The following is a 17,260-nucleotide window of genomic DNA, read 5'->3' as shown; positions in this document are numbered from 1 at the left end:
CCTATTGCAGATTCAGTCTTCCCAGCCTGGTGCAGGTCTACAATTTTGTTTCTGGTGTCCTTTGACAGCTCTTTGGTCTTGGCCATAGTGGAGTTTGGAGTGTGACTGTTTGAGGTTGTGGACAGGTGTCTTTTATACTGATAACAAGTTCAAACAGGTGCCATTAATACAGGTAACGAATGGAGGACAGAGGAGCCTCTTAAAGAAGAAGTTACAGGTCTGTGAGAGCCAGAAATCTTGCTTGTTTGTAGGTGACCAAATACTTATTTTCCACCATAATTTGCAAATAAATTCATAAAAAATCCTACAATGTGATTTTCTGGAGAAAAAAATTCTCAATTCGTCTGTCATAGTTGACGTGTACCTATGATGAAAATTACAGGCCTCTCTCATCTTTTTAAGTGGGAGAACTTGCACAATTGGTGGCTGACTAAATACTTTTTTTCCCCACTGTATATACACACACAAATAAAAACAGAGTTAATGAGTTTGATGGATGTTGGCACAAACTCTTAGATTTTAATGGGAAAGCTCTATACCCGCGCCCGGAGGGTAGGTGGCTATATTGGTCTATCAGTGTGTGTGTGTGTGTGTGTGTGTGTGTGTGTGTGTGTGTGTGTGTGTGTGTGTGTGTGTGTGTGTGTGTGTGTGGTTCAAATGCTATTTGTTCCCCCCTTCTTCCTCACTTGTTTTTTGTAAATGTCACTGAGAGGTTCCTGACTTGCTCCGATTACCTTCCTACTGATTCTTATTACCCTGTTCAATGGGTTCTGACTTGTGTTCCCTAGAGCACCAAACCACCCCACAATATTAAAGCCTAAGATGGATTCTATAAAGCATATATAAAATGCTTGGGGAATTGGTGTACATTAAACTTCATCAATTTCTGTAGAAAGAACATGCGTTGACATTTTGAGTGAATGTGTTCAATGTTTCTTTTGAAGGAGAGCTTGTTGTCAATGCTGGTTCCTTGGTATTTGTAGTCCTCCATTCGCTCAATGATCTGTCTGTTAATGTCCAGCGCTTGGATGCTAGGTTGGTCTCTTCTGAAGTCAATGACCAGGTCTTTGGTTTTGGTTGCATTGAGGTGCAGGTAGTTCTGGCTACACCACAGTGAAAGCCTGGAGTTTCCCCGAGTTGCCTGCTGTGTCCATGATTACGGTGTCATCCGAGTACTTCATGAACATCATCTCTGGGTCTGAGCTCCTACAGTCGTCTGTTTACAGGTTGAATAAAACAGGCGAGATTGGAGCCTGTAGAGATGATTCTGGACGAGCTGCAATGACCATTGAATCTGACCAACTGTTCTCTATTTGTCAGGAAGGAGAGGACCCAGATAATCAGATGTGGATTGACATTCATGTTCTGGAGCTTTTGACCCATTAAGTGAGGCTGCACTGTATTAAATGCACTAGAGAAATCCAAAGATACCATCCTGACTTATACCTTGGGCTTCCCCAGGTGGGTGTAGGCACAGTGCAGTAGGGACAGAACTGCATCAACACCCCTGTGCCGCTTGCAAGCAAACTGGAGTGGGTCTGTTTAAGAGCATACCTCCTTTTGCAGCTGGGGGAGAATCAGCCTTTCAAAAGCTCTTCCCACCTTGTTGGGAAAATGCACATTTTCTTTATACAGATTCTAGAGTATTCGCATGAAAATCTGTCGCCAATTGGACAGAAACCTAGCTAGTCAGATGATCTAGCAGGTCTACGCCTATCTTGAAAGTGTATGATTATTATTTTATGTTTTACATATTCACATTTTCTAATGTAGTATTTATTGACATTTGTAGCTTTTTTTCTTAACAGAAATCACCAAATATTTGATTTGTATTTCTTCATCCCGGGTGAACACAGTCCTACAAGAAACATAAAGAAGATATTCGGCCCACTGGTGACTTTATTTGGCCCCTCAGAAAAGTATTATTATATAAAAATACATCGTTATTGGACATAAGACTGTACAATCATCAGAAAATCAGTTAAAATTTATTTTAAATGTAGGAAATCTGTCCCAAGTATTCCCACACATACAGTGCCTTCAGAAAGTATTCTGGTCACTACCATGAAGGCCCAATTGGTGGAGTGCTGCAGAGATGGTTTTGGCTCTGACATGCACTGTCAACTGTGGGACCTTATACAGTGAGGGAAAAAACTATTTGATCCCCTGCTGATTTTGTACGTTTGCCCACTGACAAAGAAATGATCAGTCTATAATTTTAATGATAGGTTTATTTATTTTTATTTTTTAGACCCATGTAATTTTAAATTTTCCTTCAGACTTGTTAGACATCCTATGATCAGATTTATGTGAGCAGTGATTAGAATTTGGCCTAGAATTCCATGGAAGGTGATCTGAGTTGGGCTTAGATTCTTGTGAATGGGAATTCAAATCAGGCCTGACCTCCAGTGGATTGTGATGAGCAGATTTGTTTGATTGGTTATTTAACTTTTTGGAGCCTCTGAGGTTGTGACTTTTCAAGGTAGACTTGTTTGAAATACAACTGGACTTAGTTGGCTGTGACTCGCCACTTGACTTCAGACTGGACTCATGTGGTTGGTGTCTTGACTGATGAATGTGTGATCCTATCTCCTCTTCTATATCAGTTGAATGTATGGCTTCAACACTGAATAGAGGGAAAACAAGAAAACAGTTAGTTGCCTAGGGCTACACATATTCATATTCATCGTCATGCACATACAAAACGTCAAAAGAGTGGGGCAGGATGTTTGAGAATCATAAACTCAGGAATGTGTAAGGGAAGTTGTGATGCAGTATGTTGGATTTAGAGAGGAAGCTATTGTCAGAGTAGGAGCACTAAGGCAGCCTATTAGGAGTGTGAATGACTCACACTCTTCCTCGCTCTCTCTGGAGCTGGAGGCGTCGATCCTCATTGATGGGGTACAGGTGGAAGAAGACCAGCCCCACCAGCAGCAGGGTGATGGGCACAGGGGCAAAAAGCACAATAAGAGCAGTCACCACGTCCTCACTATGGCTACAGGCACCTGCACGATACCCCACAAAGCTGCAGTACAAACAAGCATACAAACACACAACATAAATACATAGAAATAATATGGTGATCGAAACATATACAGTGCATTCGGAAAGTATTCAGACCCCTTCACTCCACATTGTTACGTTACAGCCTTATTCTAAAATGGATGAAATTGTATTTTTTCCCTCAATCTACACACAATTCCCCATAATGACAAAGCAAAAACAGATTTGAAATGTTTGCAAATTTCTTAAAAATAAAAAACGGAAACATCACATTCACATAAGTATTCAGACCCTTTACTCAGTACTTTGTTGAAGCAACTTTGGCAGCGATTACAGCCTTGAGTCTTCTTGGGTATGACGCTACAAGCTTGGCACACCTGTATTTGGGGAGTTTCTCCCATTCTTCTCTGCAGATCCTCTCAAGCTCCATCAGGTTGGATGGGGAGTGTCGCTGCACAGCTATTTTCAGGTCTCTCCAGAGATGTTCGATCAGGTTCAAGTCCGAGCTGGGTCATTCAAGGACATTCAGAGACTTGTCCCGAAGCCACTCCTGCATTGTCTTGGCTGTGTGCTCAGGGTCGTTGTCCTGTTGGAAGGTGAACCTTCGCCCCAGTCTGAGGTCGCTCTGGAGCAGGTTTTCATCAAGGATCTCTTTGTACTTTGCGCCGTTCATCTTTCTCTCGATCTTGACTAGTCTCCCAGTCCCTGTCGCTGAAAAACATCCCCACAGCATGATGCTGCCACCACCATGCTTCACCGTAGGGATGGTGCCAGGTTTCCTCCAGACGTGACGCTTGGCATTCAGGCCAAAGAGTTCAATCTTGGTTTCATCAGACCAGAGAATCTTGTTTCTCATGGTCTGAGAGTTCTTTAGGTGCCTTTTGGCAAACTCCATGTGGGCTGTCATGCCTTTTATTGAGGAGTGGCTTCCATCTGGCCACTCTACCCTAAAGGCCTGATTGGTGAAGTGCTGCGGAGATGGTTGTCCTTCTGGAAGGTTGTCCCATCTCCACAGAGGAACTCTGGAGCTTTGTCAGAGTGACCATTGGGTTCTTGGTCACCTCCATGACTAAGGCCCTTCTCCCCCGATTGTTCAGTTTGGCCGGGCAGCCAGCTCTAGGAAGAGTCTTGGTGGTTCCAAACTTCTTCCATTTAAGAATGATGGAGGCCACTGTGTTCTTGGGGACCTTAAATGCTGCAGAAATTTTTTGGTACCCTTCCCCAGATCTGTGCCTCGACACAATCCTGTCTCGGAGCTCTACGGATAATTCCTTCGACCTCATGGCTTGGTTTTTGCTCTGACATGCACTGTCAACTGTGGGACCTTATATAGACGTGTGTGCCTTTCCAAATCATGTCCAACCAATTGAATTTACCACATTTGGACTCCAATCTAGTTGTAGAAACATCTCAAGGATGATCAATGGAAACAGGATGCACCGGAGCTCAATTTTGAGTCTTATAGCAAAGGGTCTGAATACTTATGTAAATAAGGCATGTTTTTTTATTTTTAATAAATGTGCAAACATTTCCAAAAACCTGTTTTCGCTTTGTCATTATGGGGTACTGTGTGTAGATTGATGAGGACATTTGTATATTTAATCAATTTTAGAATAAGGCTGTAACGTAACAAAATGTGGAAAATACTTTCCTAATGCACTGTAATAATGAAATTATATTTTACATAATGAGGGGGAGAAAAGGGGTGAGGGAGAGAAGGAGTAGGTGGATGAATGACTCACTGTAATGTCATGGTTGAGATTCCAACAGACAGGCCTCCCCCCAGCTTACTGCAGAAGGCATAGCAGGAGAAAAACAGGGGCTCCAGGTCCTTGCAGCAGGGGTTTCTCAAGGCAAAGTCATCTACCACGTCCGGGAGCATGGACCTACATGAATAATAAGAGACTGCCTTGCAAATCAGACCACACACAGATTATGCACCAAACACTGTCTGAGTGAATCGATTGAAGTGTAAAACAGTTTATATTAGTGAACTGGCCGAGTGTCAAATCAGCATATAAGAATATTCAACACTTGACAGGCTGTCATGGGGGGTTATGAATGTTAGCATTGTGTGTGTGTGTGTGTGTTTAGAGTCATTAAAAGTGGCAGAGACAGAACTGGAGCAGAGTGCAGTACAGAGAGGAGACATGGCCCTGAGCCAGAGTACGCTGACTCACCAAGGCAGCAGGAACATTGTTGCCAAGCTGAATCCTAACATCACACACATGGTCACAAAGACCGGCAGGTTACTGGGTACACAAGCTATGATTGTTACAGCTGGGATGAAGAGCTATAAAAAATACAAAAACATTTCACACACACAGTAAGTATTTCAGCATAAACATTGTCATAAAGGGACAAACAATGTTGTGCTCACAAATAGGCCGATGAAAAGTGTGGTCTTTTTCCCAACTCGTACCAGGATTGCCTGCCACAGTGGAACAGCTATAGTGGCTGCAATCTGTTAGGACGAAGAAACAGACTATATAAAACAAAAACAAGAGAATGTATTGTGGCTGTAGTTTTCCCTTTAATAAGGAAATGACAAGCGGTTAGCTTCCAGAGACGAATACCAGTTACACATAAATATATCACATCATAAAGAGTATGATATGCCGGATTAGATAACAATTGTGTTCTGTCATCTGTGTGTGTATTGGGCCAATCAGAGGGTGTGGGGTGTGTGATACGAGTATGTGTGAGGTCGACAGAACTGAACAGAACTGTCTTACCAGCAGAGCCAGGAGAAGGTGTTGGAACTGGGCCCCAAGCCCAGCTACATGGGTACAGAACAGTGCAAAATTCCCCAAAGACATCTAAAAGGGACAAATGTGCATTAGCGGGTTCAAGATGTATAAGTTGATCTATTTGGATGCAGTCCAGGCAAGGATTTACCTGGAAGGCAAGTGCAGCAAAGAGGAGGCCAAGGACCAGTCGTTGGTAAGGAATGTGGCACACAAGCATCTTTAGTGTGGTGAGATAGGACAGACGCACTCTAGCCGGACTATAGAGGGGAGCTGGAGAGAAAATCAGAGAGAGGTATTTGGTGTTGTAGAAAAAATAAATTCAAAAAATAGTTACTGTGATTTATGTCAAAAGTGACTTCTGCAAAACTTTAGTTCCAAGCACATCATTTAGCCCACCTCCCAGAACTAGACTCTTGAACACATTCTACTGAACCTTGACCTCCCCTGTGCTTTGCTCTGGCAGTTCTAAACTGACCCCAACTCTAGTGTTCTGACCCTTGACTCACCATGCTGCTCTTTCACCCCCAGGAAGAGGACCAGGCAGCAGAGGAAGAACAGCCCGCCTATGACCAGCGCTGAGGTCAGGAAAGCCTTACGCTAGGGAGAGATACACAAAACCTCACAGGTAAGCAAAGCTACACAAACAAATGATTCACATGTATGCATATACATAAAAAACCACTTAGGCCTATGGGTAAACAAACAAGACAAACGCACATACTTGAAATGCAAAGACACACGGACGCAAGTACACACGCATACATGAGCATGCACACACACGCTAAGAACAGTTAATTACTGTGTAATATGATATCCCTGGGACTAGGTAAGTTCACTTCCACTGACAAAGAAATGCTGCTAAACTAACATAGTAGAGGAGTGTTATGTTCATCAGTGTGTGTGTCAGTGCTGGGTTAGTGATTGTGACTGGAGAGTAGTTACTCGCACCAAGCCCTGCTGTGTGACGCATAGTGGTAGTACCGTGGCCTGTAGTGTATCTGCCTGTGGCGCAGGGGTGTTGTGAGGCAGCTCCTGGATCTGGTCCAGCTGTTGACAGGCCCCAGCCCTCTCTGTGTTATATACAGCCACAACCTGACCCTGAATCACTGAGGCCACCAGCATCGCCAGCATTTCCACACTCATCCCTGAGAGAGAGAGAGAGAGAGAGAGAGAGAGAATGTATGATTTTATCCATTTTTACTGTATGCCATTCATCATTACAAGATTTTAAAAAAATTGCCAGAGAGTGGATGTCAAGCTCTTACTGTAGGCTGTGGCAGAGTCTCTATCTCTCTGGTCTCCACCCAAAAACATGCTCAGCGAAAGGTAAGGCACATTAAAACACTGTCAGGAGAAAGAGACAGAAACCATGGTGACGGTGCAAAAAAAAGGGGTATGTGATACTGTACTGTGAGTCAATAATTGCACCTTGTAACCATGGTCACACTGACACAGGAAGAGTATGGCACACAGTAACCATAGTGATGCCCTAAAGGAAAGTGGTCATTATCAAGAGGCAGCAATGATAACACTGCAGAGATCAGACTACAGAAAGCAGCTAAGTGATTTGTTTGGGATACATACAGTAGTAATTATGATACAGTAAGTGGTCCTCTGTAGCTCAGTTGGTAGAGCATGGCTCTTGCAACACCAGAATAGTGGGCTCGATTCCCGGGACCACTCATGCGTGAAAAATGTATGCACACATGACTAAGTCGCTTTGGATAAGTGTCTGCTAAATGGCATTTATTATTATTATTATTATTATTATTATTATTATTATTATTATTATAGAAATGGAGCAAGGCAAGCAAGGGTTGAGGATGTAGACTAGATGATTAAGACTTGGAGATGGGGCTGAGTGGTCATACTGTATGTGAAGAAAGAGTAGAACAGCCTTGATGTTAACAGGCTGAAATGTCTCATCCAGTGGATGAGATCGTAGATCTTACAGTCATGAGAGTCTCAAACAGGCAGCTTGCTGTGAGGTACCAGGGAACACTGAAGGCTTGAGACATGGAGCCTTGGGGCATGAACCACAGCAGGACATAGGAGAGGACCCCAAAAGGCATGGCGAGAACCACCCTGAAAAACACAAAAATACAGAAAGGGATGCTCTGAGAAGGACAGCAAGAATGGATTGCACTGGCCAAAATCAATATCAAAATGGAAGAGGCATTGTTGAGATCCACTGACCATGGCATGAGTTTGCCAATGGGTGTCAAGCTACTGCGGCTCACCAAGTACCCCACCAGTGGGTCCGTTACAGCATCCCAGGCCCGACTCACAAACAGGATCAGAGAAACATAGAAGGCCTCGATCTGCAAAAGAGCCAGGGACAGACAGGACTCAGACACCCTTCAGAGCCTGGTTCTTCTAGGTTTCTACGTAGGTTCCTGCCTTTTAGGGAGTTTTTCCTAGCCAGCGTGCTTCTACATCTGCATTGCTTGCAGTTTGGGGTTTTATGATGGGTTTCTGTATAAGCACTTTGTGACATCTGCTGATGTAAAAATGGTTTTATAAATACATTTGATTGATTTGATAGAGACAGAGACTCCAGCCTAGAGAGGTTACACAGACAGACATGAGACAGTGGACTGTACACAGACAGACAGACAGACAGACAGACAGACAATGAGTAACATTACTGACCTGTACAACATCTAGCAGGAAAATCTGTAAGGAGAAGCCCATGGCAACCGTAGTAATCTGATATGGCACACCTCCCACGGCATAGCACAGCTTCCTGGACAGAGGAATCCCTGCCGGACGCTACAGTGATCGGATATATTACAAAGACACACACACAAATTGATCAGACATGCTTGAGAGCGAGAGAGAGAAAGAGAGAGCGAGAGATTGTTAGGTTGTTAACAGTGTTATATTTAATTAATTCAAACTTTTAAAGCTTTCAGGACCTCATGTTTCCCTGTCCTATTCCACAGCTTTATTAGTGGAAAACATACCCTGATTTGGTTTACTAAGCACAATAAAAGGTTGTTAATAGTGACACTTGAAACCCTACCTCTTTAAGGAATACCTGGAATAGTATAAAAGTAATCCTTCTACTCCCCCCTCCCCCACCAAAAAAAAGATGAAAAAAAAAGTGGTTGTCCCACTGGCTATCATAAATTGAATGGACCAATTTGTAAGTCACTCTGGATAAGAGCGTCTGCTAAATGACGTAAATGTTATATTGAAGAAATTCAAACTTTTAAAGCTTACAGTGGTCTTGCATTGATGACTGTCCTTGCATGTGTTTCCATCTTGCCGTTCAATGGTATGGGGGGGTAAATGACTCCTCAAGGTCTGTAGTTGATCTGTCAAAGTCTGGAAGCAGCTCATCCTTTGGAATTAGGTGTCTCCCGTGGTTACAGTCCACTCCAGATCACAATTTGCCTCCTCGACAGGGTAAAGCTCTGTCCTACAACTTCAACATGTTTCTCTGCTTCTGACATGAGAACAAACAAACTACTAGTATCTGGTAACAATGGACACATGCACACACATTTGTGCTGTGTGTGCACACCTCTTAATCCTTTGTGACATTGGAATCCCACCAAACAACTCTGGCCCTTTGAAAGTGAGAAACTCCTGTCGAGGTCTATTTCAACCCACCTATTAAAGTACTACATTGTTTTAACACAAACAGGTGTTAAAGCCCCTGTAAGTCTAAGCCTTTAGATCGCAATATCTACTAAACATATTAAATTGTTTTAAGATGGTAATAAAATGTATCATTTTGCAATTTGATTTGGAATTTTAGGACCTCTGTAGGTATATATATATATATACAGTGGGGGAAAAAAGTATTTAGTCAGCCACCAATTGTGCAAGTTCTCCCACTTAAAAAGATGAGAGAGGCCTGTAATTTTCATCATAGGTACACGTCAACTATGACAGACAAAATGAGAAAAAAAAATCCAGAAAATCACATTGTAGGATTTTTAATGAATTGATTAGCAAATTATGGTGGAAAATAAGTATTTGGTCAATAACAAAAGTTTCTCAATACTTTGTTATATACCCTTTGTTGGCAATGACACAGGTCAAACGTTTTCTGTAAGTCTTCACAAGGTTTTCACACACTGTTGCTGGTATTTTGGCCCATTCCTCCATGCAGATCTCCTCTAGAGCAGTGATGTTTTGGGGCTGTCGCTGGACAACACGGACTTTCAACTCCCTCCAAAGATTTTCTATGGGGTTGAGATCTGGAGACTGGCTAGGCCACTCCAGGACCTTGAAATGCTTCTTACGAAGCCACTCCTTCGTTGCCCGGGCGGTGTGTTTGGGATCATTGTCATGTTGACAGACCCAGCCACGTTTCATCTTCAATGCCCTTGCTGATGGAAGGAGGTTTGCACTCAAAATCTCACGATACATGGCCCCATTCATTCTTTCCTTTACACGGATCAGTCGTCCTGGTCCCTTTGCAGAAAAACAGCCCCAAAGCATGATGTTTCCACCCCCATGCTTCACAGTAGGTATGGTGTTCTTTGGATGCAACTCAGCATTCTTTGTCCTCCAAACACGACGAGTTGAGTTTTTACCAAAAAGTTATATTTTGGTTTCATCTGACCATATGACATTCTCCCAATCCTCTTCTGGATCATCCAAATGCACTCTAGCAAACTTCAGACGGGCCTGGACATGTACTGGCTTAAGCAGGGGGACACGTCTGGCACTGCAGGATTTGAGTCCCTGGCGGCGTAGTGTGTTACTGATGGTAGGCTTTGTTACTTTGGTCCCAGCTCTCTGCAGGTCATTCACTAGGTCCCCCCGTGTGGTTCTGGGATTTTTGCTCACCGTTCTTGTGATCATTTTGACCCCACGGGGTGAGATCTTGCGTGGAGCCCCAGATCGAGGGAGATTATCAGTGGTCTTGTATGTCTTCCATTTCCTAATAATTGCTCCCACAGTTGATTTATTCGAAACAAGCTGCTCACCTATTGCAGATTCAGTCTTCCCAGCCTGGTGCAGGTCTACAATTTTGTTTCTGGTGTCCTTTGACAGCTCTTTGGTCTTGGCCATAGTGGAGTTTGGAGTGTGACTGTTTGAGGTTGTGGACAGGTGTCTTTTATACTGATAACAAGTTCAAACAGGTGCCATTAATACAGGTAACGAGTGGAGGACAGAGGAGCCTCTTAAAGAAGAAGTTACAGGTCTGTGAGAGCCAGAAATCTTGCTTGTTTGTAGGTGACCAAATACTTATTTTCCACCATAATTTGCAAATAAATTCATAAAAAATCCTACAATGTGATTTTCTGGATTTTTTTTCCTCAATTTGTCTGTCATAGTTGACGTGTACCTATGATGAAAATTACAGGCCTCTCTCATCTTTTTAAGTGGGAGAACTTGCATAATTGGTGGCTGACTAAATACTTTTTTTTCCCACTGTGTGTGTGTGTGTATATATATATATATATATACACATACATACATACATACATACACACACACACACACACACACACACACACACACACACACACACACACACACACACACACACTGCTCAAAAAAATGAAGGGAACACTAAAATAACACATCCTAGATCTGAATGAATGAAATAATCTTATTAAATACTTTTTTCTTTACATAGTTGAATGTGCTGACAACAAAATCACACACAAATTATCAATGGAAATCAAATTTATCAACCCATGGAGGTCTGGATTTGGAGTCACACTCAAAATTAAAGTGGAAAACCACACTACAGGCTGATCCAACTTTGATGTAATGTCCTTAAAACAAGTCAAAATGAGGCTCAGTAGTGTGTGTGGCCTCCACGTGCCTGTATGACCTCCCTACAATGCCTGGGCATGCTCCTGATGAGGTGGCGGATGGTCTCCTGAGGGATCTCCTCCCAGACCTGGACTAAAGCATCCGCCAACTCCTGGACAGTCTGTGGTGCAACGTGGCGTTGGATGGAGCGAGACATGATGTCCCAGATGTGCTCAATTGGATTCAGGTCTGGGGAACGGGCAGTCCATAGCATCAATGCCTTCCTCTTGCAGGAACTGCTGACACACTCCAGCCACATGAGGTCTAGCATTGTCTTGCATTAGGAGGAACCCAGGGCCAACCGCACCAGCATATGGTCTCACAAGGGGTCTGAGGATCTCATCTCGGTACCTAATGGCAGTCAGGCTACCTCTGGCGAGCACATGGAGGGCTGTGCGGCCCCCCAAAGAAATGCCACCCCACACCATGACTGACCCACCGCCAAACCGGTCATGCTGGAGGATGTTGCAGGCAGCAGAACGTTCTCCACGGCGTCTCCAGACTCTGTCACGTCTGTCACATGTGCTCAGTGTGAACCTGCTTTCATCTGTGAAGAGCACAGGGCGCCAGTGGCGAATTTGCCAATCTTGGTGTTCTCTGGCAAATGCCAAGCGTCCTGCACGGTGTTGGGCTGTAAGCACAACCCCCACCTGTGGACGTCGGGCCCTCATACCACCCTCATGGAGTCTGCTCAAACGGTCAGAAACAGACACATGCACATTTTTGCTCACCGTTCTTGTGATCATTTTGACCCCACGGGGTGAGATCTTGCGTGGAGCCCCAGATCGAGGGAGATTATCAGTGGTCTTGTATGTCTTCCATTTCCTAATAATTGCTCCCACAGTTGATTTCTTCAAACCAAGCTGCTTACCTATTGCAGATTCAGTCTTCCCAGCCTGGTGCAGGTCTACAATTTTGTTTCTGGTGTCCTTTGACAGCTCTTTGGTCTTGGCCATAGTGGAGTTTGGAGTGTGACTGTTTGAGGTTGTGGACAGGTGTCTTTTATACTGATAACAAGTTCAAACAGGTGCCATTAATACAGGTAACGTGTGGAGGACAGAGGAGCCCCTTAAAGAAGAAGTTACAGGTCTGTGAGAGCCAGAAATCTTGCTTGTTTGTAGGTGACCAAATACTTATTTTCCACCATAATTTGCAAATAAATTCATAAAAAATCCTACAATGTGATTTTCTGGAGAAAAAAAATCTCAATTCATCTGTCATAGTTGACGTGTACCTATGATGAAAATTACAGGCCTCTCTCATCTTTTTTAAGTGGGAGAACTTGCACAATTGGTGGCTGACTAAATACTTTTTTCCCCCACTGTAAATGCTTCAGAGTTCAAGTAACAGACACGTCAACATCAACTGTTCAGAGGAGACTGCGTGAATCAGGCTTCATGGTGGAATTGCTGCTAAAGGACACCAATAATAAGAAGAGACTTGCTTGGGCCAAGAAACACGAGCAATGGACATTAGACCGGCGGAAATCGGTCCTTTGGTCTGATGAGTCCTAATGTGAGATTTTTGGTTCCAACCGCCGTGTCTTTGTGAGACGCAGAGTAGGTGAACGGATGATCTCCGCATGTGTGGTTCCCACTGTGAAGCATGGAGGTGGTGATGTGATGGTGCTTTGCTGGTGACACTGTCAGTGATTTATTTAGAATTCAAAAAGGCACACTTAACCATCATGGCTACCACATTCTGCAGCAATACGCCATCTCTACTGGTTTGCGCTTAGTGGGACTATCATTTGTTTTTCAACAGGACAATGACCCAAAACACACCTCCAGGCTGTGTAAGGGCTATTTGACCAAGGAGAGTGATGGAGTGCTGCATCAGATGACCTGGCCTCCACAATCACCCGACCTCAACCCAATTGAGATGGTTTGGGATGAGTTAGACCGCAGAGTGAAGGAAAAGCAGCCAACAAGTGCTCAGCATATGTGGGAACTACTTCAAGACTGATGAAAAAGCATTCCTCATTAAGCTGGTTGAGAGAATGCCAAGAGTGTTCAAAGCTGTCATCAAGGCAAATGGTGGCTACTTTGAAGAATCTAAAATATTTAGATTTGTTTAACACTTTTTAGGTTAATATATGATTCCATATGTGTTATTTCATAGTTTTGATGTCTTCACTATTATTCTACAAAGTAGAAAATAGTAAAAATAAAGAAAACATTTGTTTGGACACACCTACTCTCATGGTGAGCACAAATAAAACATCACAAATCACTCAGAAAAACAGTTACATTCCTCCACAAATAAATCCCCAATCAATACTTTAAATTGACTTAACGGCACCAGAACATCAAGATTAAATGTATTTTGAATTTTGTTCCAGCATTATGGTGCATTAAAACTAAAAGCAGATTTACCTAGCTCGGTGGAGACTCTAGGAACCTCAAGAGTTAACCAATCCTGTGAACGGATTAGGCAAATCAGATGTCTATACTTTAACAGAAATGTTTGATAAGGTGGAAGTTTATGAAGTTGGGCCTTTATGAAGTTGGGCCAGGTCTTTAGCGAAGTCCAGCCAACCTTTTGATACAGTGATGAATATCAAAACGGTCGCCTGTTAACAAAACGAAGGGCATTATGGGAGATTGCATCCAAAGGTTTAAGAGTAGTAGCAGCTGCACTTTGATAAATAATATCACCATAATCAAGAACAGATCATCTGCTTCCTACTGCTTAGAGAAAGCCACGATCTGTTACTGTAGAGAAAGTCAATAAAAAATGTTTGCTTCTTAACCAGCTCATCTATATGTTTTTTAAATGTCCAACCCATATCAATCCAAATGCCTAAGTATTTATGTGCGGGAACACGTTTGATTGGAGAACCATCTAATGAGTGAACATGTAATTCATCTGAAACATTCTTACGAGAGTTTAAAAACAACATGAATTTAGTTTTGCCCGTACCAAGCACAAGTTTTAAATCAGCAAGGGATTCCTGCATAGCTATAAAATCTGACTGTAGTTTTGACACAGCCAGATCAACAGTCGGGGCAATAGCATACATAATAGTATCATCCGCATATAGATGAAGTTTACACATTTTTAACAGATTGACCAATGGTGTTTATATAAATAGTTTAGAGAACAGGTCCCAAAAATGCACTTCAAGAAATTCCCTTAACCCCAATCAATCATGATGGCCTGAGTTCTTCCACTAAAAGAATCATGAAACCATGAACAGGCGTCAGAGCTCAGGCCTATCGAGGACAACTTATTCAAATAAATAGCATGATCAACAGTATCAAAAGCTTTGGACAGGTCCACAAACAAAGCGCACATTTCATTTTAGTGTCTAAAGTATTGACAAGATCATTAACAACTAAAGTGGTTGCTGTAATAGTGCTATGGCCAGGCCTATATCCTGATTGGTTTACATTCCAAATATATTTCTCAGATAGAAAAGAGCAAAGTTGTACATTTACCAAGGATTCGAGAATCGTAGCTAGACAAGGATGCCTTGAAATGGGGCGATTAACTATTAATATCACTACTATCCCCGCCCTTATGGAGTGGCAGCACAAGAGCTGATTTCCATAATTTTGGAATATTTCCCAATAACAATGTTAAATAAAAAATGTGGGTTATTGAGCCAACAATGATGGGCGCTGCACATCATTGTGGATTTCTTGTTGTCTATGGCTAGCAAACCATCCAGGACTTATTTTTCTGTAAATAGCCTAAATGAAAAGCTTTGACTATTTCTCTGATCATTCAGCAAGTTTCCCCTATCAGCATCCAGCCCAATATCATTGTGAATAGGCTTAGAAGTTCTTTCAGAGATAGCCCACTGAAATAAAATGGTGAATAAATGTATCAATGATGGCATTTTTTTTCCGTAATGAGGCTAGTGTCTGAATTAATTTGTTGTGGCAGAGAGGAGGAAGTAGAACCCTTTAAGGATTTGACAGTTTTCCAGAATTTAGCCAGGTTCCCATTGCAATCAGAGAGTGGTTACATAATAATCAGATTTAGCCTTTCAGATTGTTTTTTTTACACAATGGTTCCTCAATTGCTTAAAAGCTTGCCAGTCTGGGCCTAAGCTTGTGTTCCTGGCCTTGAACCAAGCATCATCTCTTTTATGTCAAGGGAAATGGATTTCAGTAAAGAGAGAATGTTTTTTAAATAAAAATGGACACTCCACCACCTCTACCATGTCTGTCAGCTCTGAACACATGATAACCCTCAATATTAATATCAGAGTCCAGAATGTCCCCAAAGATCCAAGTTCCAGTCAATACCAGAATGTCCGGATTTGTCTGCATAGCCCAGATCTGAATTAACTCCAGTTCAGGAAGTAAGCTCCTGATGTTCAGATTCATCAACCCAAGTCCTTTACGATTTCTTAAGTCACATGGAAATTCCAACTCAAATCAAGCTACTGTATGTTCAATAGGCGGTTGCGGACCCTGTCTGATGGTTGATATTGATTTAGTTGGTTTGGCTATAAGATTGCATAGAACTAGACTATTTGGTCTATCCCTATTAGAAATAGAGGAAGGAGAAGAAATTGGAATTACTTTTCCAAGTTTAGCATCATAGGGCATGAGGCTACAGCCAATGTCAATATGAGGAACTCTCAGAGGAACCAATGATGGAATGTTATAAACTGACTTACATGGGCGTGCAACAGCCCAAACCCTCTACGTGATTTGAAAACCGAGGGGGTATTCAAGTTTATGGGATTCACATTTGAACTAAAAGCACTGGGTGAGCAGACCACAGTGGGCTCCTCTTTTGATCTAACAATAGCAGATCTAAGAGTAAATCAAACGAATGGGTACGCGATTACAACTGACAACACCCCTGGCAGTATAGACAACAGTATGACGATAACGCTTAGAGAGGATGGGAGGTATTACCTGAGCAGGGCATGGTCTGTCTCTTAGTCTATATCTTAACGCGGCTTTGAAATGTGAAGAGAGGGTCCAGGCTCCTAGATGGTTTGGGTGGAGTCCATCATCCCTGTAGAGCATCTTTTGTTTCCAAAAAGTTTCAGAATTGTCAATAAAAGTTATGCCAACAGAATGGCAGTAGACTTTAAGCCAGATATGAAGTGCTAAAAGCCTGCAGAACCTTTTGCAGCCGCAACTCAGCGATGGCACAGGACCAGAGATAATTGGCTGCTTTCAGAGCCTTTTAGGGTGTTGATCAGCTCAATAAAATCCTGTTTCATTAGCCATGATTTACCCTTTTTGATATCATTTGATCCCACATGCACTACAACAGCAGCAGCCCTTGGCTGTAGGAAGGTGAGGACAGAAAAATAAATATTGTGATATCCTTCACCGTAGCCCCCAGGTAGCACAGAGTTTTAGCTCCAGGAACTAAGATGTGCCTCACCATGGAACTACCAATGATAATGGCTGGAGGAAGGTGAGTAGCTGTGGACATCCAGCCTTTTCTGAGCCTCCTTGAGGACCGACGGGAGATGAGGGACGGAGGACCCTCATCAATAGAAGCCCCATTCACCAAACACTGCTTCCTTGCGCTGGATGAAACAGGTGTTAGTACCAAGTACCTTGCAATAAATAAATGTGCACAAATGAAATCCAACACTGTATCAAACTGCATTGACAGACAGTTTCCTTCACTATTAGTCCAGATCAGTCCCTTCCTTTCATTTTCCTTAGTTGGTTTATACTGGCGGTAACAGTTCTCCTGCTTTTTTCTCTGTACAGGAATTGTGTTTAAAGTGTACCTCCATG

At 42.7% G+C, this 17,260-nt stretch overlaps 1 protein-coding gene across 1 annotated transcript; it reads right to left on the bottom strand.

Annotated features, from left to right (window-relative positions):
• Nucleotides 1-1,103: 1,103 nt before the first annotated feature.
• On the bottom strand, nucleotides 1,104-17,259 carry LOC311148117 (sodium-dependent lysophosphatidylcholine symporter 1-like; the record flags this gene model as incomplete). The annotated part of the gene is made up of 15 exons (XM_084185020.1): nucleotides 1,104-1,216; nucleotides 2,529-2,626; nucleotides 2,852-3,025; nucleotides 4,746-4,889; nucleotides 5,184-5,296; nucleotides 5,384-5,467; nucleotides 5,739-5,822; nucleotides 5,902-6,023; nucleotides 6,260-6,350; nucleotides 6,735-6,898; nucleotides 7,019-7,097; nucleotides 7,706-7,838; nucleotides 7,950-8,074; nucleotides 8,406-8,525; nucleotides 17,254-17,259. 15 exons carry the CDS (start codon nucleotides 17,257-17,259, stop codon nucleotides 1,104-1,106), a joined length of 1,650 nt encoding a protein of 549 aa, XP_084041146.1.
• Between the last annotated feature and the right edge of the window lies 1 nt (nucleotide 17,260).

The sequence above is a fragment of the Coregonus lavaretus genome (genome assembly GCF_964263955.1).
Source record: "Coregonus lavaretus genome assembly, chromosome: 20".
In the NCBI taxonomy this organism is placed as follows: Eukaryota; Metazoa; Chordata; class Actinopteri; order Salmoniformes; family Salmonidae; genus Coregonus; species Coregonus lavaretus.
The sequence above is the reverse complement of the archived record's forward strand: the minus strand, read 5'-3'. Positions and strand labels throughout refer to the sequence as shown.